Here is a 23,169-nt window from a genome sequence, read left to right as displayed (position 1 = left end):
CAAAGTGACTCAACATAGCCAGCAGTTTTAGATGGGATTCTATATCGCCCGCTCTAGCCCCGGGGACACATATGACCACAGCCGCTGGGGCCGCCGGCTTCACATGTCGCAGTATTCACCTTATTCCGCGCGTCAACAAGGGGGGCACCATGTTTGTTCCGTTTTGTCTTGGAACTTCCGGTTGAACAACTCTGTCCATTGCAGTAGCTACATTAGCAAATTAGCTAGCTAGCTATTTCGGAGAATATGTCCAGCATTACGTGTTCGGTGTGGGGCTGTCACAACAACTGGATAAAAAGTCCACGGGAAAACCAGGGAAGAATGTTGTGGGCCAGCTTTTCATCTTTATCCTCCGCCATCCAGCGATGAGGACCGGCGTATGTGGCTGAAGGCGCTAAACCTGAAGAAACCTCAGAAAAAGCCCTACGTCTGTTCCTATCATTTTGTGGACGGCAAACCATCAGACCAACACCCATACCCCGAGAAATGGTTGGGGTATGTTACTCCCCTGACGAAAAAGGCTCGTTGGATACTTGTTAGGCTCCCAGGTAAGATAACATTTTCATTCAGATAACATTTTCATGAGTATGATCAGCAATATCACATCAGTACTTTTTTTTCCAAAACTATGTACAGGTTATGCTGTCTAACATTTTCGTTTGGTGAGGGCTTGTTACGACGTATGGCTTGAAACCTCCTAGTTAAACCGAGCTGAATCCATACCAGTATGCTCGCAAATAGCGATAGCAAATGCTATCGTCTGTTAGCAGTTGTCTGTTGTTAGTGATTGCTACGAGATTTAGTGATACAAGTTCCTAGTTACGTTTCCTCCCAGTTAGTCCCGTAGACACACTGAGAATAGTAGCCTACGAAATTGCACAGAGCATTGTTGTGGGCAGACTGACAATTTCTCCTTAATTGCCTGTTTGTAGGCTTTGGGATGCTGCCGTGGGGAAAATATTCAGAATAAAACTCTCACTTATTCAGATATGCAGACATCATAGGCTACACCCGTAACTATGCCTTGACTTGACCTCAATAAATAAACAGCATTACAACATAGGAGCAGGTCGAGGCTTTATAATTTGATGTCCAGGACTGGTTATGTTGGAAGGCAGCAAAATGATTAACCTTATCATTGGTTACTTACTGATGCTGTGTTATTTCTACAGAAACACCCTCAACCAGCTCTGCAAGCCATTAGACGGATGGGATAAATGAGGACATGACTGATAAGACACACCTTGATGCTACTATACAGTGGGAATGTCTACACATGGAAGATCACGCCTATGCTGTCAGTGACCCACTCCATTGTCCTCAATGACCAGGCAACAAAGTGTCCTGAACGTCTAGTACACACCAAACTTCTCCTTCTCTTCTAACCCTAACCCCATTGTTAAAATTTTGTTTCTATTGTTGTTTCTATTGTTCATTTTTACAAATCTATACAAAACTTGGAACATAGATTTAGTGTTGAAGTACAATGTTGTTTCCATTGTTCATTTTTACAAATCTATACACATTTCAAACAATTGTAAGCATCCACCATAACTTTTGTCGGCTCTTTCTACTTTGTTGATGTGAAAATAACAGCACCTTATGCACACCATGTATGTAAAACTTTCTTCTTCAAAATGATCACCTGAGTATGACTTGTACTGGACTCCGCCTGGACGTTTAAGGCATGTAAGTGTAGGTGCTTACACAGGGATACAACAGCAACAAATATGGATGAGCTCAAGGTTACAGTTTTACCTTTTAATGCAGAAATGTGATGTACATGTTTTGTGAAAAGGAGCATTGCACTAGACTAGAATTAATATTTTTTAGAAGTTTTTCCATGTTTACAACGCTATACAAAACTTGAACTGATACCTGTGTATTGTAATATACAAACATGTCTTTGTTTATTTGTCAATACATGTGACATTTGCAGCATCTGTTATTTTATTTCATGTATGAGTTAATGCTTTGACAGAGTACAAAACAAATTGCATTAAAAATTATAGGTATTAATAATTACAAGTAGTTTTAAGTAGTTAAGTAAGTAGCATAAAGTATTAAAATGTAGGGCTGCAGCTATCAATTATTTTTATAACAGAGTATTCTATCAATTATTACATCGATTAATCGTATAAGAAATACTTATGTTTTATTGAAGAGCAATAATAAACAATAGTATGGTCAGGAGAAGTGGAAGAGAGCGTGTCACGGAGGATAATGGGAGCCATGAGAGTAAAACAGTTGCACTTTTTTTTAATAGTTTAATGAGCTTAAAATTGAAAAGTTATTTATTAATTGTAAATTATTATTGAAATGTAATGCTTAGTGTATTAGTGTAACTTTCATATAAACATATTGCTCAACCTCATAATGCAAAACACGACCGAACTTTCAAATGTGTAGATATTAATGCGCCTCCGCGCTCTTGTAATTTGTCATGGTCGCCTCATCGATAGCACAGAATAATTAAAAATATCCCCATAAGACACCTGAGTCCACCGCCGCATGTCATCTATCCACTCGGTGGAGTTCATTAGCCTAGGGTGGCGAAGTATAATCCCGCCATCCGATCTTTTTATGATGATTTTCGTCTCTTTCCACGTTAGCTTTTCGCTGGGGTTTTCAACGTAGCTAACTAGCCGTAGCTAGCCGACCGGAAGTTTAAAGACAAAGCGGAAGCCAAGACATTTTAAAAATGGGCGGGGCTGAATAAGGTGAATAGAGCTCCCAATAACCAGAATTGGCTTCTCAGCGGGTGTATCACTGAGTAGGGAGAAACTGTTAGAGAGGCGAAGATGATCCGGTTTAGAGCGACCGTCATCATGTGCACTCCCTGGTTTAGATCTAACGCTACGCTTCCCTCGGATAGTCACCCACTCGCCCGGCTGCTCAGGGCCTACCGGGGGACAGCTAGCAGAAGCTACAGAAGCTACAGTATGTTGGCCTGCTTCAGCTACATGGCGCTGGCTAGCTACGGAAGCATATGATTCTGATTCCATGATGCGTAGCCGTGCCTCAAACTCACTAAGCCTTGCCTCCAGAGCAGCGAATATACTACATTTATTACATGTATCGTTATCACTAAAGGAGGCAGAGGAGTAGCTAAACATTTGACACACAGAGCAAGAGAGAGCAGGAGAGGGAGAGGAATTAGCCATTTCTAAATTGCTAAGCTAAAGTAGCTAACAGCGTTTTAACAACTGTAAGATCAGCGAGGTAGTCGCTGTAAGGGAAGCGAAGTATAAGTGCTTGACTAGAACAACTGTAATTCAAATGCAATCCAGGCAAATAGCCGCTAATTTAAACAATAAAGCAGAGTTGAGTAAGTTTTTGCAGTAGCAGCAAACTAGCGTTTGGAACCGAACACGGGAACACCGGAAGTGACAATAGGCTTACCGTACACGTCAGCACGTCAGGTGATCTCAGCACGTAGAACAAACATCAGACGTTTTGTTTTGCAGTATGGTAAAAACATGAATTAAGTAACCTAATATATGGCACATGACAGCCTTGAGTCCTTTGTTGTACAGTATGAAGGCATTCTTAGTCTTTTGTGGCTTTTTTTAACATTTCCTTCTACTTTTGTCCTGGTGTTGGCTCCCCCATCTTGCTGATGTACTTCTCCACGTCCGCGGGTGTATTGTATACAGCTGTGCGCTCCCCGAAGATCATTTTTGGTGTTTAAGGAGTCCTCTGTCACACCGTTTTTTTCTCACGCCACCATACTGCCTTTGCTTTTAATAAACATCTGCTAATAAGTCCAGGAGAAATCTTAGATCTGGATATGCACCTCTCAGCCTCAGCAATGCGGCCTCTGCATTCTTTAACGTTGGTTTGAACATTTTTAATTGCTGTCATTGTTACACTCGCCATCTCAGAGTGAAAATCTTGTTTAAGCCTTTATGATTCAGCGTTGCCGGCACCCTACTGTGCATCGCGTGCAGCCCGTTCCTTGCCGGAGTCAGGTCCTGCCGGCTCGCCCTTTTCATTAGCGAGACCTCCAGCTGTTTAATATTTGTCCTTGGTCACTTTTCTCAGCATATTAACTTGTATTACAACCACTGTCTCAAGTTGTGATACTTTTACTCCAATTGGGAGAGCTGCGTTTGCTCAGCATAACTGAAATTCACACAGTGAGACACTGGTAAGAGCAAATTACAATTAACCATGTATATTTAGCTAATTTATATAGCTCACATTACTGTGTGTGAACAGTTAACTTAATTTAGTATTGTATGTGGCGTTGTCTTTTGCTAGGTGCAAATGTTCCACCTAAACAAGTTCCTTGCCAAGACTATTTTGCAGAGACGCGCAGCTCCACCCGGAGCTTAGCTCTGCCCAAGACGATTGTAATTGGTTTAAAGAAATGCAAACAACCCCTGACTATTTAGTCTCCTATCCAGGAATGTTGTGTGGACTATCCAGACCTTCCTTCGCAGCGCTGTGGAGATAGGTCTATAGCAATGCGAAACTAGTCATGGGGTGACAGTGGCCATTATTATGTTAAACAGATGGCCCCCATTTCCTGGACATTTATTCCACATAAACAAAAATTTTCTTAATTTAAAGTACTAATATGTACCAAAACAATATAACTCAAAACAAACATTCACTTTACTCTCATACCTACAGTCACTCACATAATAACACAAACAGTCCTGCTAACACTCAGTCAACAGCATAATATACACAAAACCTTTCTACAACATTTGTACTTGTCCTACTCTCTCACACACTTGCAGGGCTCAACAGTATAGTACAGGAAATGTTAAACTTGTTTGAATATGGTATCTTTCTCATCACCATTTACTAACTGCCTGAGCTGCCTATTAACAATATTTAGAACAAATTTTCTTATGCTACAGAATGCTGATTTTACAAAACTATTGTGTAAAACTTAAGTTTGTGGAAAGATGATGTGTGAGATTTTCAATGTTAATTAATTTGATCTGATAAGTATAAATGTTTGTTTATTAACTGGCCTTCTGTTATTTTGCAAAAGTCGGCAAAGCTAGTTGAGTATCCCTGCTATGAATAGTGTTAGGGCGCGCTGTTGCTTAGAAGGTTGTTGGTTCGATCCCTGGCCCCTGCAGTCTACATGTCCAAGTGTCCTTGGGCAAGATACTGAACCCCAACTTTCTGAGTGTAAGTGTGAATGTTTATCAATCCTGATGAGCAGGTGGCACCTTGGTAAGTGTTTTGAGTGGTTGCTAAGACTAGAAAAGTGCTATATAAATGCATTCCATTTTACCATTTCAAATAGTTCAATCATAGTTAAAAAAAATGTCTGTTTAATTAAAAAATTTTAATTTTAGCAAGTCTGTCATCTTTCCAGGTCTACATGATATAGAACCCCAAGTCCTCGGCTAGTTGTTTTGGCAGCACCTGGAAATTTTATTTGGTTTTATTGTGCCGTAACAAGCCGTTCTCAATCGGAACGATTAAAATATGGATGCTTGGGCAACAGCAAAAATACGACGCAAAAAGCACCCTTCAGCGTGTGTGTAGAACACACCGGGCAGAGCAGCAGCTACCTGGCGCGTGAAGATGATGTAGTATTAAGAGCTACAACGGTAGTGAGTAGTATGAACGGCCGAAATTAGTGTATGGGTCTCAAACAACGCAGGATTTTCACCCCGGAAACCGGGGTTCGTGTCCCACGTGTCACGTTTCCTAAACCCAACTTTTGCATTCTTCTTTTTCTAAACCCAACTGTCCCGTTCTTGTTCCGCATTTCACGGAAACATACCTTTTATAAGCCCAGCCACAATCTTTTCCTTAACCTAACTATGTCAAAAGTGACGCCAATAATCCCAACTGAGATAGTTACATAAAGCGTGTTTAGATATGGCACTAAAAGAGACTTTTAGCATCAATAACAACGCCAAAGTTACCCGACCAAGCGATGGGAGTGAGAATATGTTGGCTGTAAATAACCTACACACTAATCAATTAAACAATCTTACATTGCTATTTTATATATTTCCAGGCTTTCCAGGTAATATTGTCATTTAGTTTCTCCATATTGTAACTTTACTGTTATTTCTGCCCACTCTACACCATCCTCTGTTAATCTTCCAGAAGTTTCATCCTTTTTATTACCCTTTAAAGTTTAATTTAATTATTTTGTTATTATATTAATTGACTCATTGTGATCTGTTTCTTGGTGTATGAAGCCTCCTCAAAGAAAGAGTGGAGATTTCAACAGTGTAGTGTCACATTGCCAGATCTATCTCCACACAGTGCTGTGGAATAAGTTTTGGTTACACCACAGATACATTCTGGGACAAGAGAAAAAACGCTCTGGGTTGTTTGCATGTCTCCAAACCAATCACAATCGTTTTGGGCGACGGTGCCTCTGCAAAATAGTCTCGCGAAGGAACTTGTTTTGGAGGAGCATTTGTATCCTGAAAAGAAAACACCACAATATTAAATGAAGTTAACTGTTAACTCAATAAAGTAACGCTATTTAAATTAGCTGGATACATGGTTAAACGTAATTTGCTCTTACCAGTGGATAGCCATGTGTACTTCTTCCACAGCAATCCCACCAATCAGTCCCAAAACGTCCCAGTTAGTAAATGCCGTAAACATATTCTTTGTGCTTTACAAGCATCCCCCGAAAGAACCAAGCAGGCCTGCCTTGTTGCTCGATCCAAAACTTACCATTTTCAGCGTGTAGATTTCTAGCTCGAAGTTTATTGTTGTTTCCTGAAGCAATGTATAGTTTGAGAACGGCAACACACAGTGAGCCACGTGTGGGTTGTCAGGCAATTATCCTGGAAATGTACTTCCTTTGATCCAGACTATCAGCAGTGAAATAACTTAAGTAAGTAAGTTAAACAAAAATAGTGAATTACAATGTTGGTTGTTTTAGGTGTTTTAGGTCAATCAAACATATTATGCTCTCAGAATCCATCACAGTTGCTGCAAATACCCAAACATGACGTTTGACCAGGTATTCACAGTAAGAAAAAACATATATGTACACCAGACTGCATAATGGAGACAGATATGCAACTCCTGACAGTTTTTTCATAACAGTGGGTGAATATTTGCATTCTCATATACAGCATGTCTGTGTTATATATATAATACTGTTATATATAACACAGACATCCATAATATGTATAATATCTCAGTGTCTTTGTCCAAACCAGCAGTGAAAGATGCCACCCACAAAGAGCCTGGGTCTGTCTGAGGTTTCTGCCTAAAAGGAAGTTTTTCCTCGCCACTGTTATACCAAATGCTTATTAATGGGAACTTTTTGGGTCTTTATAAATTATAGAGTGCGGTCTAGACCTACTGTATCTGTAAAGTGTCTTGAGATAACTCTTGTTAGGATTTGATACTATAAGTAAAATTGAATGTAATTGAATAGAATGTCTACACATACAAAGGGTATTCTGATTCCTCCATTAGAGTACTTACATGTGTTTGTGTGATCACCTGAGTTGCAGACTGAGGTACAAGGCTCCCTCCTATTGGCCGCTGAGGGAACAGAACATCACACAGAGAGACCTGCCATCCCAGTCCTCATGAACATCATGTCCGTCCTGTCAGCAGAAAAAGCTGTCTCTTACAATGTTAGTGTCCTCACAATAACTGGATCCTGATTGGCTGACAGCAGCAGCTCTTAATTTAATTGAGAGAGTGGAGGCTTAATGCTGCAAACTGACCTGCTAGTAGGGTTTATTGTTAATTTGTAGGAAAGGCAGCAAAACCGATGTATAACTAAAATGATGTTATTTCTAAGCATCTAAAAACCTGTGTGGAAAAAAAGGGTAAACATTTTTAATATATGTTGTATCAGAAACAACAGAATTGTAAACAGTCTGATAAAAACGTGTTTCTTTTGAGATGTGAGCCGAATAACCAAGTGAAATGTCAGTATTTTGTCCTCAACTTGGAAATTTGAGATGTGCTTCACCTTTTTTTGGAACATGCTCAATATAATTTAAGAATAATGGGAATTCTTAAACTTTGTAGGCTGTAGCCTAATGTCATATCTTTCCAGCTGATCTCTCTTCCTGCACTCCAAATCAAACAGAATAATGTAGCTATTAATGAATTCTGTACATTTAAACTTACTGTTGAACCATGGGAAGAAAATAAACAGTCTACAGACAGACTACTATCTCATTTGCATTAGATAAGCTCACTGAGCTCATGTGAATCAGTTGTGTAGCTGCTGAAACTTTTGCCTCTGCTAGTTATAACGTTGATTTACAATTTTAATTAAATTAAATTAAAAATACTAACATAAAAGTATAGGTTTGGATGAACTCTGCTTTACTGTTCAGTTTCTGCTGCTCTGTGACAGGGACTGTCGAGAGTCTGTACAAACTCTTAATATCAACCTATGTTATGTGGACAGTGCATAGCGTGTAGGCTGCTGTGTCTGAGAAACAAAAGACAATATACTATGACTATCTGTATAATAAAGACAAATTTCTATAGAAAACATAGGAACAAGATAGCCTATAATGCGCCTTGTAGGCTACAGTAGGCTGTAAGCTACACATTACAGGGCTGAAGTAACGCGCAAACATTGGTTTCTAAATATAAAAACTGGTTTCGGTCTGGACTTGGAGCCTGGAAGCTTTCATAAATTCACACCGAGTCTGATCATTTCCGTCATATAGTCAGAAACTTGATGGCCTAACTTTATTTCTATATAGGCCTACACTATATAGGTTGCTTGCGAGACCACTCTATCAAAACTTGACACTCTTTACCACTCCGCTATCCGGTTCGCCACAAATGCCGCGTTCACTAAACACCACTGCACCCTGTATCCCTTCACATTGGCCGTAAGATTCACTGGTTCACTTTCATTTACAAGACCCTTACTTATGTCACCTGCTGCAGCCAAAGTCTGTCACATACAATACCCGGTCCTCACTTCATCTTCAATTAAGCATTCCCAAAACCAACTCTGCCTCTGGTCTCGCATCTTTTCAATCTGCCGCCGCTCGCGACTGGAATGCTCTGCAAAAGATTCTCAAACTGGACAAATTAATTTCCATTTCATCCTTCAAAACCATCATATCATGCTTGTTCACGGACATATGCAGTTGCTTCTCTACATCATAATTTTTCCAGCTAAATATTCTTATGGTTTCTCCCTCTCTTACTCCCCCATGTACCTGTGCACTTATCTCGTTATAAGTATTTACTGTTGTCCGTGTAGTGTTTCAAATTGTATTTTAGGTCATTTCTAAACTGTATGTTTTTCTAATGTATTTATTTTCTAGCCCTCTTTCCCTTTTTCCTAAGTGGCTTTGCTCCACTTATCAGGCCGCCATTGTAAATAAGAAGCTGTTCTTAATGACTTAAAAAAATAAAAATTCGCCCTGGAATCCAACAAACGGACAGTGGTAGCCTATTTCATACATTTCTTTGAGTGTTGATTCTGTAAACTGTGGAATCTGTTTCCTATTAGTTAGTGTCATAATTAATCGTTACCTGCATTACATTCACTGTCTCTAATCTGTAAAACTGTGTGTTCCATTTCCAGCTACATCCATCCATCCATCCATCCGTTCTACGGTGCTCAGGCCTATAAATAATTTTTTTTCATAATTCTAGGCATCTACGGTCCTTCTCCAAAATTACTAATTCCTAAATAAGATTGAAAAAAAACTATAGGTCTCGAAAAAAATTATATTTGTGAATTTGGTCTTGCCTCATTAGCTGTGTAATTTCCACCTTGCCATAACGAGCGCAGTCGGCTCAAATCGATCAGATCGTTTCATCTCCACATTAAGGCGATCCACATATTCTGATACTGATCTGTCATTTTAATCTACATGATGACCAACCAGAGGTGTCCACTGCTGGTTCACTCCTTTGCTGTCCAATCTTTACTGTAGTAACTCCTCACACTGATGTGAAGGCATTTGAGCAGATTCATTCATTCAATCATTAAGAGTTCAATGCCTGGATCTATATTTCTGTTATCAATATGTTCTCTATTTCAGTTCAAATCTGACGTTGTATTTCTCAACACATTTATCATTTCACTATTTCATCTCTGCTATCATCTAGGGATGCCACAAACAATTGTTTTAATTAGTGATCAATTAATCGTTTGTCAAGTCAATTTAATAGTCCAAAAACAAATTTGCCTCAAAGGGCTTTACAATCGACGCAAAATATGACACCTTCTTTCCTCTGACTAGAAAAGAAAAAAATAAGAGGACATCTCAGCAAAATATTCATATGCCTTATTTTGTTTTACAGTCCAAAACCCAAAGATATTCAGTTTCCTAGAAGTCGAGGAAAACCAGGAAATATTGACACTGGAGGAGCTGGAAAAGGTGAATATTTGACATTTATCTTAAATAAAAATACTCAAACTGTTAAGCAATTATCAAAATTGCTGCAGATTAATTTCCTGTCTATCGACGACTTGATTAATTGATTAATTGACTAATCGGTTCACACCTTAGAGGACATTACTATTGTGGCTCTCACTATTGATCTTGGATCACTACTGCTCTCTTTTTGCTGAATTAATAATCAGCACTTTCATATTTTGCAGCAGCAGGACAATAAATATATAATAATAAATATTCTTCAACAGCCCAGCAGACTCTGGCTCACTGTGGGCGAACAGCTGAGTTTTTATATGATGAAATGGTGTTTCAGTATTTTGAACAACCGCAGGTACAGATTTTATTTTAATATCAGAGCCACTGTATAAGCAAAATCCTAAATGAGGACACTGCCTTAGGATGCAACGTGACAAATAATTTGATTGATTGATTGATTGATAATAACAAATATTTTAAAATAATTATAATAACAACGTCCAACTGTGAACTAATAATTGGTTCAGTTAAGGACAAGTTAGTTCAAATAGGCTTAATAGTTAGTGACTTTACTCTTTACCAGAAGGGACACACACACACACACACGCGTGCTCCCACGCGTGCACACACACACACATACACTCACTCACACACACACACACACACCGCTCTCCTCTTGTTAAATGCTGCCACTCGGTCAAGTTCAAGGACACAAGACACAATGAATGCTGGGTAAAAGCCTGCCCTCTAACCATAACAATTGCCTATATTTGACTAAGAGCCGGGTGATTTGGTTGAAATGAATATTGATATAGACTATACTGTTTCATGGTATGACAAAAATGTGGAACATGATTATTTTACCCTGCAGTGGCCAACATCAAACAAAAGTTCATGCAGAAAAAAAACTGTAGTTCATAATTACAGTTTAAATGATCATTCTGTGTGGATGTATTGTGTGTCTTTAAAGGCTGCTTTAACAAATGTGATTTAGTCAGCGGATCTTTTGCTGTTGAACCTGTGAAGTTCTGTCCTCATGCTGCGGGTGTCCTCTAAGGCTCATTTACTGAGTCTCCACAGAGAAAGACTCACAAAACAGAAGCTAACTATTCAGCTGTTCAGCTGTTATATCATCATCAATGGCAGCAACCAGTGGTGTAGTGGAGTGTATATGAGGGTATATGGTGTAACCCTATCAGCCAAAAAAAAAATTGGAATATATAACCTACTCATAGTGCACTTCATCAACTACCACTGGTCCACTGATAACAACCGTCCACATGCACAAAACTGTAGGCGCGGGCTGAGTCAGACTTTCTTCTTTAAAGAGGCATACTGTCCTGCAAAAATTGCACATTTATCTGTTTGCCCTGAGATGTCTTAAAGCTGGTCTTCATGTTCACCACCATCAAACACAGAACACGTAGACTGGTCATATTCTGATTTACAGTATATGAGTCTAACAACGTCTGTGCTGTTAAGCATATGGCACTTATTGTATATTATGTGTTCTGTCTCGGCTCGGTTCAGAGATGTTGTATGGGAGTAATGGTGTCAGTGATGATGATGGTGATGACGTTTTTTAATTTTGTGCCATACACCCAAAGCTTAGCAGGCAAAAAAAAAAAAACTCTGCCCCATAGCCCAAGTATAGCCCAGAGATCCTGGCCCCAAAAGCCCCAGAATCACTTTGTGTCCGTGGATTTGCATGTTTGTTCTCCAAATTTTGGAATATGCACCACTAAAGTGCAATATCAACTGAGACACTGTTATTGTTATTATTATTTTTATTATTATTACTATACAGTAAATAGTATTAATTAAGGAGGTATGGGTGTCAATATGGAGGCAGCAGACAATTGTCTTAATCCTCAGAACAGTTTGCCTGTTGTCACCATACTGCCCTTGTCTCTACTGGTGAACATCAAGGAGACCAGAAACAAACAGGCTGCCAAGCTTCAATTTCTTCAGTTTCATGACCTGATTTCACACAGGCGTCAGGTACGGCTGCAAGAAGTTTAATGAGCCGCAGTAATAATGAAGTATGGAGCTGGATGAGAGGCTGGAAGGCTGCTGTGTGCTGCATGGAGGCGGAGCGACAACCATGCTTGCACAATGGCTGCAGGCACAACACACAGGTTTACATGGTGGCGTTTTTACCCATATGTTCCCTCAAAGCTGAGCAAGGTTCAAACGTTTTAGTGGAACTTGCAAAAGAAACTTAAGTACAGATTAAACTGAAAACCCCTGCGACTGAATACACTTCTTTCCTATATGGAGCTCAGGACTGTGGAGAACACTGATGTGAAACCACACGCATGTTAAAACTCAATATATTATATGTTTATTACATTTTTATGTAGTGCTGTGTGTTGAATGTTATAAATTGTGTACAAAACTGTGGAACCTTTCGACAAAAAGACTTAATTCAAGGTCCGCTTGCTAGCCGTTTCGGGTTCTTTCAATCACAGCTCATTGTCTTCCTAAGTGGATGGAGTTTGCTCAGTTGTTACGGAGATGTCTCAGTCATCATCACATGACCTAAGTATGGGGGAAAGAAAACTGACTGTTGCTGGGACAATATGCTATGGAAGACCATGACATGCTGTTGAAGGCTTGAGAAAAAGCTAGGGAGAGGACCTTAGATTTAATTGTATTCAAATGTATATTGTTTCTAAAGATGAAAATTCTGCACATGAGGCTTAGGTTTAAAACTAGAAAACTAAAACTAAAAATTAGAAAGCTAGAAGAGTTCACTTTTAAGTAAAAACAGCAGCTTAAATTCATCAGACTAATGGGGTCAAAGGTCACTTTAGCCTCAGCTCAGTCTGATCAGCATGTACACAGAGACCAATTACAGTTATTGAAAAACGTGTTTAAATACTGTCTTAATGTTTGACATGAGCAATGTTTCATACCAAAATAATTTTGATCATTTTTGTAACATTAAAGGAAAATTCACAGCTTAACTTTCACCTCAGCCATCTGAAAGATGAAGAAGAAGCTGTAAAGAAAAGACTGAGGATTAAAGAAGAAACCTGCAGTTTGTCTAAAATAGAAATGCTGGAAATCTGGGAAGTTCACATCCAACATGACAAAATGAAATACCTCCGCCTCATTTGCTGTGTTTGCACGTCACAACTATTTCACAACAAATTACAAAAACATTTATTTTCTTAATTTTATTTTCATATGAACGTTCCTGCTCCAAATTAGTAGTGAAAGGTCCCCGCTGAAGTACAAGGTGAAGACCTTCAGTCAGATAACAATGTTTTGTAAATGTTTGGTGAGGTGACAACGAATTGCTACGTTCGTCAAATAACTGTGTCGTTAACACAGCTCCTCTATTTGGTTTAGTTCATTTGGTTGAGGTGAGGTGAAAGTTTTGGTCAATGTTTTCCTAAAAAAGGACAGTTTTTCACACACAGCTTTTCATTAAATTAAGTATAATTTCCCCTTTTGCTAGCTCTTGTAAGTGAAAGAGGTTGTTACAAAACAGCCCTGTGGCCCTTTACCTTTCTCCCTTTCACTAATATCCCACTGGTTTACCCTTTGAAATAATTCAGATCACACTAGGGAAAGAAGATGCTCTCTAATGTTCCTTTGCAAGTCTTTACAAAGAAAGCATTCTCTAAAATATTAAACAGTTATTTGTCACATCTTGTAATTTGTTAATTTGCTCGGAGTATTTTTTGTTTTGTTTTAAGTAGTTAGATAACTTCCAGCAGTTCCAATGGTGTTTGCTTAGAGGACACTTTTCAGTCAGGTTTTGGTGTCAGTCTCTCAGAAATCAATCAAGTAGGCACAGAGGCAAATGTCAAGACCTACAGTATGCAGGAAATAGACCAGAATGCAATGCAGTGGCAGGATGGGCTGAGTTTGAAACAAGAATAAAGAAGTATATACAAGCTAAATGTTGACAGCCTGACAGACTGACAGAACAAAAAGGCCAGTTGCTGCACTTCACTTATTGGACGTCATACCAGATAGTTCTGGAGCAATGGGGAGCACGGCTCTGCTGCTGAGCCAACATTTCACCTGTGCTGATGTGTTCAGTGTTGCTGTTTAAAATACCCCCAGCACACAAGACACTCCTGATAGACTGCAACCTCTGACAGGATCCCCCATAACAAATCTTGAGATTGTGATGATGGCAACGTTAACTTCACAAAGAATACTTACTGTAGTTTTAAAAAGACACACACAGATTGCATCTATTTAGGAAGTGAAATTATGTTGGACTTAGTAGGTGAACCCTGGAAATGTATTAAATCTGGTGGTAATATTTGATGTTTAGGAATGAATTGAAATGGCAGAACATTGTAAATACAGCTGATACATTTATAGGAAAGTAGATGCAACCAGACGAGAAATGTTCTTTAAAGGAAACATTTTCCTTTGAACAGCAGTGATGAGTGGCATTTTATGGAAGCATGGATGGTTAAGAATAATATTAATAACCAAGATAAGTCAAACTAAAGCAAGGCTGAGGATGAGCTGAACTCAGGTTTTAATGTCAGGTGTACGAACATCATATTCTGACTACATGTGAATATGCGGGAAGATATTTTAGATTAATTTGCTGAAATTCCCTCACATTACAGTTTTTTTCCAACCCAGGAATGCATTTTTATTCATTTACTGGAGGCAGATTTTCTTGTTATCCGGATTGTTTATTTAAAACAAGTCTATGTTAACTCATGAAATAAAATCGCATACAATGCTCGTCTTTTAATTATTTCCGTCGGCTTTCTGGTCCTGGTACAGTACGCACGTATAGCACCCGCGTGCCGCTGGCATATTGCCGCTTTTTCAGCCACATTTAGCAGGTTAACCTGTAACGTGCTGCTGCGCCTCAGTATTTTGTTAACGCTGTCGATGAAAAGAGGCCGTCTATCCACAAAGCTTGCTGCCACAGCACCTCCCACCTGACACTCTCCACAAATATTATGCTGAATATTACAGGACTAAATGCTGAGGTGCAGGTTATATTTTCTTATAGTCTAGGCCTATATTTAATGTGCTTCACTGATTTACTATGCAGCTTCATTATAGGCAGAAAACTAGGCCTATAATAAAATAACATATCAGATCAGACTCTGTATGGGCAAATGCTCAATATCAAAGGACAAGTGACTTTCCAACAAGAACTGTTAAAAACAGTTACATCAGAGGTTCTGGTGGTATAGGGCCCGGATCGTTGGGCCCCTGGGCCCGGTAGGTCCGGTACTAGGATTCATCACTTAATCACCAGGACTGTGTAGCTATCTTCTATGTTTCTTGGTGTCTCAACATTAGGGTTTAAAAAAGAAGAAAAAAATCTTTCATTGAGCCTTTAATCATTTTGTTTTTAGATTGTGTTGATGTGTGTGGATGAATTGTGTGTATTTGTGTTTGCACGCTCGCTTGCCTCAAATTTGCCCTGGGAAACGAATACAGTATTTTCAGTTGAATTGCACGTGCGATACTTGTATGACAAAAAACAAAACCAAAAAACCCCAATAATAATAGAAATACAATCAACCTAAATCGTTAAAAAATATATGTGCAAATGGCTGCACGAGCGTCAGTGTTAGCTGATTCTGATCAGGGGTAGATATTTATTTAATTAAACATGTCAGAACGGCTGCGACACGTTTGTAAGAATACAATTATAAGCCGGAGTTATTTTAATGCAAAGTGCTGTCAGAATTATAGGCCACAGATACAAAGTAGACTAAGTAAAAATGAGGTAAAAACGAATAAGGGAACAATATTACCAGCACTGCGGTTTAACATTGCGATGATCAATCAGTGCGGTTATTATGATACTGCATGTATGAGCAGTTATTATTATATTAATCATTTGTCTCGATTGGTAACCACGGGTTTTGTAGATAGCCAACTTATAATACTCTTCTTCTATAAACACATTGGTGGGCTACTATTAGGCGATATGTGTGTACATCTCGGCCTGTGCTGTAATTAACGGGCCACTAGTGCTTAAACCAGTGTAAAACTATAGGAGAAAATGCCCAAATATTGCTATTTGATTATCAGTGAGATGACGTGAGGTAAAACACATAATCGGGGCTCATTATTATTCTTATGTGAAGGCGGGAATTTTTGGACCGTGGTTCAGTTCCCGTAAATCTGTATTGAGGCGGATATCTTTTGGTTAATGATTTATGGAGTGGGCAGCGGAGTGAGTCGGGATGTTTGTCTTTATGCCGGTTAGACTGGTTATATTGGACTGTTCTGGTGCCCATCACTGAGACAGCATGGCGTCTTCCGTGTCATCTGCGCAGTAGCACGCACGTACTCTCTCTCTCTCTCTCTCTCTCTCGCGCGCACACACACACACACACACACACACACACACACACACATGCGCACAGAAAGAGAAGAAGCTTCAAGGTGTGCGGTGGCCTTGAACTTGAGCTCATTACATCTGTCTCTCTTTCTGTCTGCCCCCCCCCCCTCCCTTCCCTCTCCCTCTTCCCGTGTTAAACTTGACCTTGACCTCCATGGGCCAGTCTGCCCCCCACACACACACACACCCAACCGACCACACTATGGGAGAGAGAGACTGACTGTCTGGGTGGTTTGTGTGTGCGCGATGTTTGTCCACTGTCGCCCACGCTGCAGGCCCACTGAACACTGCAGAGACAATCAATGCAAAGCTTCTTAAACCATTCAGTTTGGTCTTCAGTGGACGTATGTCCAGGTGTGATTGTGCTGGGATGAAGGAATAGAACACACGGACAGTCACAGCCTGCAATTCCCATGTGAAACTCTTCTCGTAGCTTCACAGTATGACCACTGTTCAATGTGTGTCTGTTATCAACAATGGGACTCCATGTGGCTATGAAGACCCAAACAGCTTCTTAATGAGCCTAATATTATTTGATTATTTAAAATGCATGATTGACAGTAGGCTTTTTTTTGAAAAAACACAAATCAAGACCAAAACATCCCGTGAGGGCTGTAGCTTTCAATCGCATCTTGAGGTGCTCATCAGCGAGTTGAGTCAGCAAAGGTTATTTCCAAAAGTGGACATTCAGTTAAGGTCTTTTTTTTTTTTTACTTCTTTATGTATTATCTTTTTCTTTTATTTGTTTTAAACGATTACATGTTTCCTTAATTGTCAAACGTTAGAAAAATAGCCTATAAATTAAATAAAAGAAGTTCAAATGAATTTATCATTACAGTTATAGTGTATCCTAACTTAAAACTTTAAATCAAAGTTGTGCTGCTGCTTCTGGATGCCAAAGTATAAACGGGTATAGGGTACGTTGTACAATTATTAATTCAGTGTCCACTGATCAAGCCGTGCGTTTAATTCCTGCTGTATGCTCCGGATTGACAAGCTAAATGCGCAGAGGAAGCAACACGGGCAAAAACATCCCCATCTGTGTGTTTACTGTGCCGCTCTCATCCTCAGCAGCTTCCGCCTCTGTCACCTGGAGGGCTTCACACCTGCTCCTTTCTCTGCCTCTGCTGCCTGCCATAGCACAGCGCTGGGCCTGCTTTGTAAAATGAGATCTAATGCAAAAAAATGCATTTATTTTACGGAATCAATTCTACACAAAGCAGCATGGACTTGATCAGTCCCCTGATCCATGAAAAGGAACATAACGTAGGGTAATCACTGCAGTAGTTAGTTGCGGATTCCAACCAAAATAAAATAGGCTAAAGAAAAAGTAAAACAAGAGAAAAGACTGGCCCACCTTTGGCAGTCATTAGCTCAGCCCTGCTGCACTCACTCACTGTACGTTTCAGCATTAAGCTCACGATGCTGTGCGATTACTGGAGATCTCATGGTTTCCACCGATACCACGTAACGTGTAGGCCTATATCTAAAAATCCGTATAAAATAATGCTGCATGCTTCCATTTAAAAGCAAAATGCTACAACATGACGACATATACGCATCACAGACGCTCAATGGAGACTTTATTTTCCTTAGCCTACTGAAGGGATAGGCTATTTGATGAAATCAGGGTTCAATATGTGAATGTAGTTGCCAACACTAACATAATACTATTACGACAATACTGAGTCATGTTACTTATCTGAACACTCGGTTCTTTTTTCCATAATGTTTTCTTTATATAGAAAATGACACTTGTCGTTGTAATAGGCTTCATGTAGAAAGTGACAGTGGGTCCATGAAGGCGAATGTGGGTGCACGAAGAGGTTCGTTCACCTTAAAGCTCTTTGTGCAAGAAAAGCGTCAGAAGAATTCCTTCCAAACAGCACCAGGCGCAGTTAGTGACCCGGTCTCACATAAATTCAAACCAGTAAGCAGCCAGTGAAATGATTGCGCAAATAACGCGGCTCGGAAGTGCCATGAAAACCTTTCTGAAGCGCTTTGAACCAAAGCCATATTTCTCAAATCTTAAAACCTCCAAATCCCTTCCATAAATCCCCTTTACGCTTCCTTCGGTGAGATGGTGCGAGAGCGGACGGACTAAAAGCATCATAAATCCAGGCTGAGAAATATCCAAGCGGGTACAATTAGTTTAATAATTAAATGTTTCTTTTGAAACTCTGGAAATACTCCTGCTATGTTATTATTTTTTAATAATTTTATGACAACGATAAACTTGTTTCATGCATTTGGCAGCGCCGGTTATAAGTCTTTAAATGTGTGTTGGAATATATATATATAGGTAATATCAGGCACAATTAGCATTAATCTTAATTTTTTTTTTCAATGTCAGAAGACTTTTCATTTACTTCATATTTCCATCATTGTCTACTGCACACGTACTGTCAACTAAAGACAATATTTACCTAACATGAAAACATGAAATTTCAGGTTCTGGCAATTCCGTTTGTTTAAGCGCGCGCTCCCCATGCGTCTTTACTCAGGACACTAAACACGTCTGTTCAAAGTGATTTATTTTTCTGTCACAATGATAATATCACTCTTCCTGGCAGCCGCAGATCAGAGACTTGAGTTTGACATAATGCAGCTTCACCAGAAGCGGCACATTCGGGGAGCTGAACCGCTTCACAAAGCTCATGGTCTTCTCGTGCCACAGCTCGAGCCTCATAAAAATATTTTCTTTGACTGACAATCCCCAACAAGTCTCTTCTTCTCCTTTTTTTTCTATTGCCCCATCACGTGATCATCTGGTCTCATCCAATGGACACGCGCCCTCCCTCCTTTCCTAGTCCCGGGGGCTTGTTGCGTCAAGGCTGCGGCTGGGATGTAACCGGAGGTCCGGCCGGTTACCGGGACTCTTTGCCTCCGAGCGAGCACAATCACTAACCGGTGCAAGGCAGCGCACGCGTGCTATGACAGTGCGCGTGACGGTACATGTGTATTACCTGAGCTGTGTGTCAGCAGGAGAGCCAGCGATCAGAGAAGAATAACTGCACCAGTTCACCTCATTCAGCCAATGTAGCAGCTTAGCGCACCGGACCGGACAGAGTCTGAGAGGAAACGGCGACGAACGGAGGCCAGACCGGGAAAAGGAGCGCCTATGACAGCCTCCTTGGTTCTAAACCCTCGCTGGCCAGCGGAAACGGTAATGTTTGTGTATGACAACAACCTGGACGACCTGAACAAGAACATGGAGGGGCTGGTGGGCAGCGGCAACTTCGCCGCAAGCCAGTGCCGCAACATTATGGCGCACTCGGCGGCCGCCGCTGCACTGGGTGGCCACCCGTCCGGCCTGGTGCACTCTTCGGCTGGCTACTCCACAGTGGACGTGTCCGCTTCAGGCTCCAGTGAGACCGGCGCGTCTTCAGGGAAGCAGTGCACTGCCGGGCCGTGTCCGGCGGCCGCCGTGCCGCACCAGAGCTCCTCGGCCGCCACCGCGTTACCATACGGCTACTTTGGTAACGGCTACTATCCGTGCAGGATGGGGCGGGGTTCTCTGAAGTCGTGCACCCAGGCGGCGGGAGCCGCGCTCAGCTCGCAGTATATGGACACGACGGTGAACTCTGACGAATACCCGAACCACCGGGCCAAAGAGTTCGCCTTTTACCACGGCTACCCGAGCCCCTACCAGTCCATGGCCAGCTACCTGGACGTGTCTGTGGTCCAAACGCTGGGCACCGGGGAACCGCGCCATGAAACCCTGCTCCCCATGGACAGCTACCAGCCCTGGGCTCTAACCAATGGCTGGGGGGGACAGATGTACTGCTCCAAGGACCAGGGACAGGCCGGACACCTCTGGAAGTCTGCTCTGGCGGGTAATGCACTGTTTCTATTCTCATTTAAAATATGATGTGTGACATTTCATTATGAAGGAAATGGAAATTGTAGATTTTCAGCCAATTTGGTGACATTGTTAATATGCTCTGATAATCAATCATATGCGTTATGTCTACAATATATATATATATATATATATATATATATATATATATATATATATGAAGCATGCTTCAAGCAGAGACTTGTGGCTGTTAATCAAAGCTCTAACAATCCCATCTGGTCTGACAGCGTTTTGTGGTTTTGTGCAACTGATGCGCGCTTGTCCATTGACTTGTCAGTATGTGATTACTAAAAGAGGTGAATTGTGTATTCTTATCTATTACTGTAGAGGACAGTATCAATATTTAGGAAAAGACATTTATGAATCAAAAGGTCATGTGTTGCCTTGTACTGGAGAGTGATCTGTTAACCTGATAATTAGCTAATTATTGGTTGATTAATGCTCATATTGTTGACAGCATAATAACAATTCGATAGAACTATCTGCACAATAATTGATTAATGGAAAATAAGCTCTCTTCAGATATAGCTTTACTTATTTATCACAAAGTATTTATTCAAAAACTGAAAGTATGCAATGAAATAAAAGCCAATAAAAATAAAGCAATCAATCGAGGTTTTCGGAATAACTGTCCATTTCATGTGTCTACACACACATGCACACTATATTTGACGACAGAAGTTGCAGCATGTCAGCTTGAACCTGCAACCGCATGGTCGAGCTGATGTAGAGAGCAGACATCCACCATGTTGTCTGTCTGTGTGGTAGGGTGGATGTCCAATCAGCTCCAGGCATAACGTCGCTGTCCTCATTTAAACCGCAATCTAAATGCTGCAGCACACATTTGCCTGTATTTTTTGTCTGTATCCTGTATAAGAATTTGCTAGAAACCGAGAAGTGTATCCCGGTGTGTAGCCTACAGATTCAGACAGCCTTCTCTTTGTCCGCTTTTTAACAGATGTGGTGGCGCACCAGCACGACGGCTCGCCTTTCCGCCGGGGTAGGAAGAAGCGGATACCGTACACCAAGCTCCAGCTCAAAGAACTGGAGAAAGAGTACGCCGCTAACAAATTCATTACCAAGGACAAGAGGAGGAAGATCTCGGCCGCGACCAACCTGTCGGAGCGGCAGATCACCATCTGGTTCCAGAACAGGAGGGTGAAGGAGAAGAAGTTTGTGGCCAAAGTGAAAACCAGCGCTCCGTAGCATGCAGGTTCCGGCGCTTTTGGACGATGTAGTGAAGGAACGTGGTGTATTTGCGTGTTATACATTACAAATGAACTGAGAGAAATTGCAAAAAGAATGTGGAAAATAACGACGTGGTACTCCTGACGGACTTTGCAGTACCCGTGTGCGTCAACAAATTGAAGAAAAATACGAATAAAAAGGACATAAAGGACAAAATAAGATTAAAGAAAAGAACCAAAGCCCTCTGATAAACCTTCTCCTCAGAGGCATTCTGTAAATACAGCACCTTCCTGCCTGCTTTGATGTAACTGTCCTGTCTACTGTCTGTGTTTTACTATTTGTCGGTGTTGTCTGTGCCCTGTAGCCTATAGCCCCAAAACACACTATTATGATGCCCATATTGTTTATAACGCCTGTAAACCAGTAATCAAAGTGTAGTGCAACACTTAATAAACCCTTTTAATCCTGATGCAGTCTCCAGTAGGTCTTACATTTGCAAATTCATCAATAAGTTAACTGGCAACTTTGGATTCGTGCGCGTAATTTGTTTTTGGATGTCTCTCAGCCAAACTATGCCCGTAAAATGTGCAAACAAATCCGCATGTAGGTCATATCAAAGGCGGAAAGTTGATACCCGCAAACGTGACAAACAGGAGGATTCAGACTTCTCATGCAGATTAGACGTGTTTATGAGACTGTGAATTCATATGTGGATCAGGCCACCCTCTGGAACATCACCACAGCAATGCTATATATTTCCTTCCATCATTTCACAGGCATGTATAGACCCATGTGAGCAAACCCTCCGACTAACTAAATTGGACCAAGTATTAAACCTTTTAATTCTTTGAGTATTTTACTCAAAAGTGTTTAGCCATGCATTTGAAGTATACTGTAAGGCATCACAGCATGAGCATTAAATTGTATTTCAGTATGAGCCGGGGGAATTACTTTAGGATTTTTTTTTCTTCCTCAGGTTTAGTTTAAGAACTGTATGTTCCTCTAGCTGCTTAGCCTCCATACCTCAGAACAATTCAGGACATTGTTCTGTATTGCGATCATGATGCGAGAAGTAGACTTTAAAAGTTAGTTTTGGAAGGCCGTGGAGTACAGTTTAACACCATGAAATTAATTCCACTTGTTATACTAATTATACTAATTACTTATTACGTAGTTGCTGTCCGTTTGTACTAATTCCAGGGTTTAATTAATGCGAAAAAGGCGGACAGGGTTTTAATTTGTTTGAAGCTGCATTGAATTAGAGTATGCCAAATTGATCGTGGATTTGTTCTTGAAAATGTATTGTCAAAAACACAAAATACAATCAAAGCCAAATATTTCAGAAGGAAAATTGAGAAGAATAATTTTATACACGCGAAATGGGAAAGTGGCAAAAAGCAGAGACTTAACAGGAAATAGAATAATTGCATTGAAACTATAGTTTT

General features: G+C 40.5%; 2 protein-coding genes across 2 annotated transcripts in view; one reads left to right on the top strand and one right to left on the bottom strand.

Annotated features, from left to right (window-relative positions):
• The window catches only part of eve1 (even-skipped-like1), a 48,456-nt gene extending 29,123 nt beyond the window's left edge, over positions 1 to 19,333 (bottom strand). Inside the window, 2 exon segments of the mRNA XM_039826018.1 lie at positions 17,726 to 17,846; positions 19,236 to 19,333. Of these exon segments, the coding sequence (XP_039681952.1) occupies positions 17,726 to 17,846; positions 19,236 to 19,333 (219 nt within the window).
• Positions 19,334 to 19,530: 197 nt separating this feature from the next.
• hoxb13a (homeobox B13a) lies at positions 19,531 to 22,533 on the top strand. The gene is made up of 2 exons (XM_039823895.1): positions 19,531 to 20,510; positions 21,495 to 22,533. The coding sequence occupies exons 1-2, from the start codon at positions 19,796 to 19,798 to the stop codon at positions 21,740 to 21,742; spliced, it is 963 nt and encodes a 320-aa protein (XP_039679829.1). The 5' UTR covers positions 19,531 to 19,795; the 3' UTR covers positions 21,743 to 22,533.
• Positions 22,534 to 23,169: the final 636 nt, after the last annotated feature.

The sequence above is a fragment of the Perca fluviatilis genome, chromosome 15, assembly GCF_010015445.1.
Source record: "Perca fluviatilis chromosome 15, GENO_Pfluv_1.0, whole genome shotgun sequence".
Classification (NCBI taxonomy): domain Eukaryota; kingdom Metazoa; phylum Chordata; class Actinopteri; order Perciformes; family Percidae; genus Perca; species Perca fluviatilis.
This window is presented reverse-complemented; position numbering and strand designations above follow the sequence as displayed.

What these genes read in the sequence shown, in the direction of transcription:
- hoxb13a (XM_039823895.1), top strand. Translation starts at nt 19,796, where the DNA reads ATGACAGCCTCCTTGGTTCTAAACCCTCGCTGGCCAGCGGAAACGGTA. An exon ending in CTGGAAGTCTGCTCTGGCGG is followed by an intron (nt 20,511 to 21,494) that starts GTAATGCACTGT and finishes GCTTTTTAACAG; the next exon opens with ATGTGGTGGCGCACCAGCAC.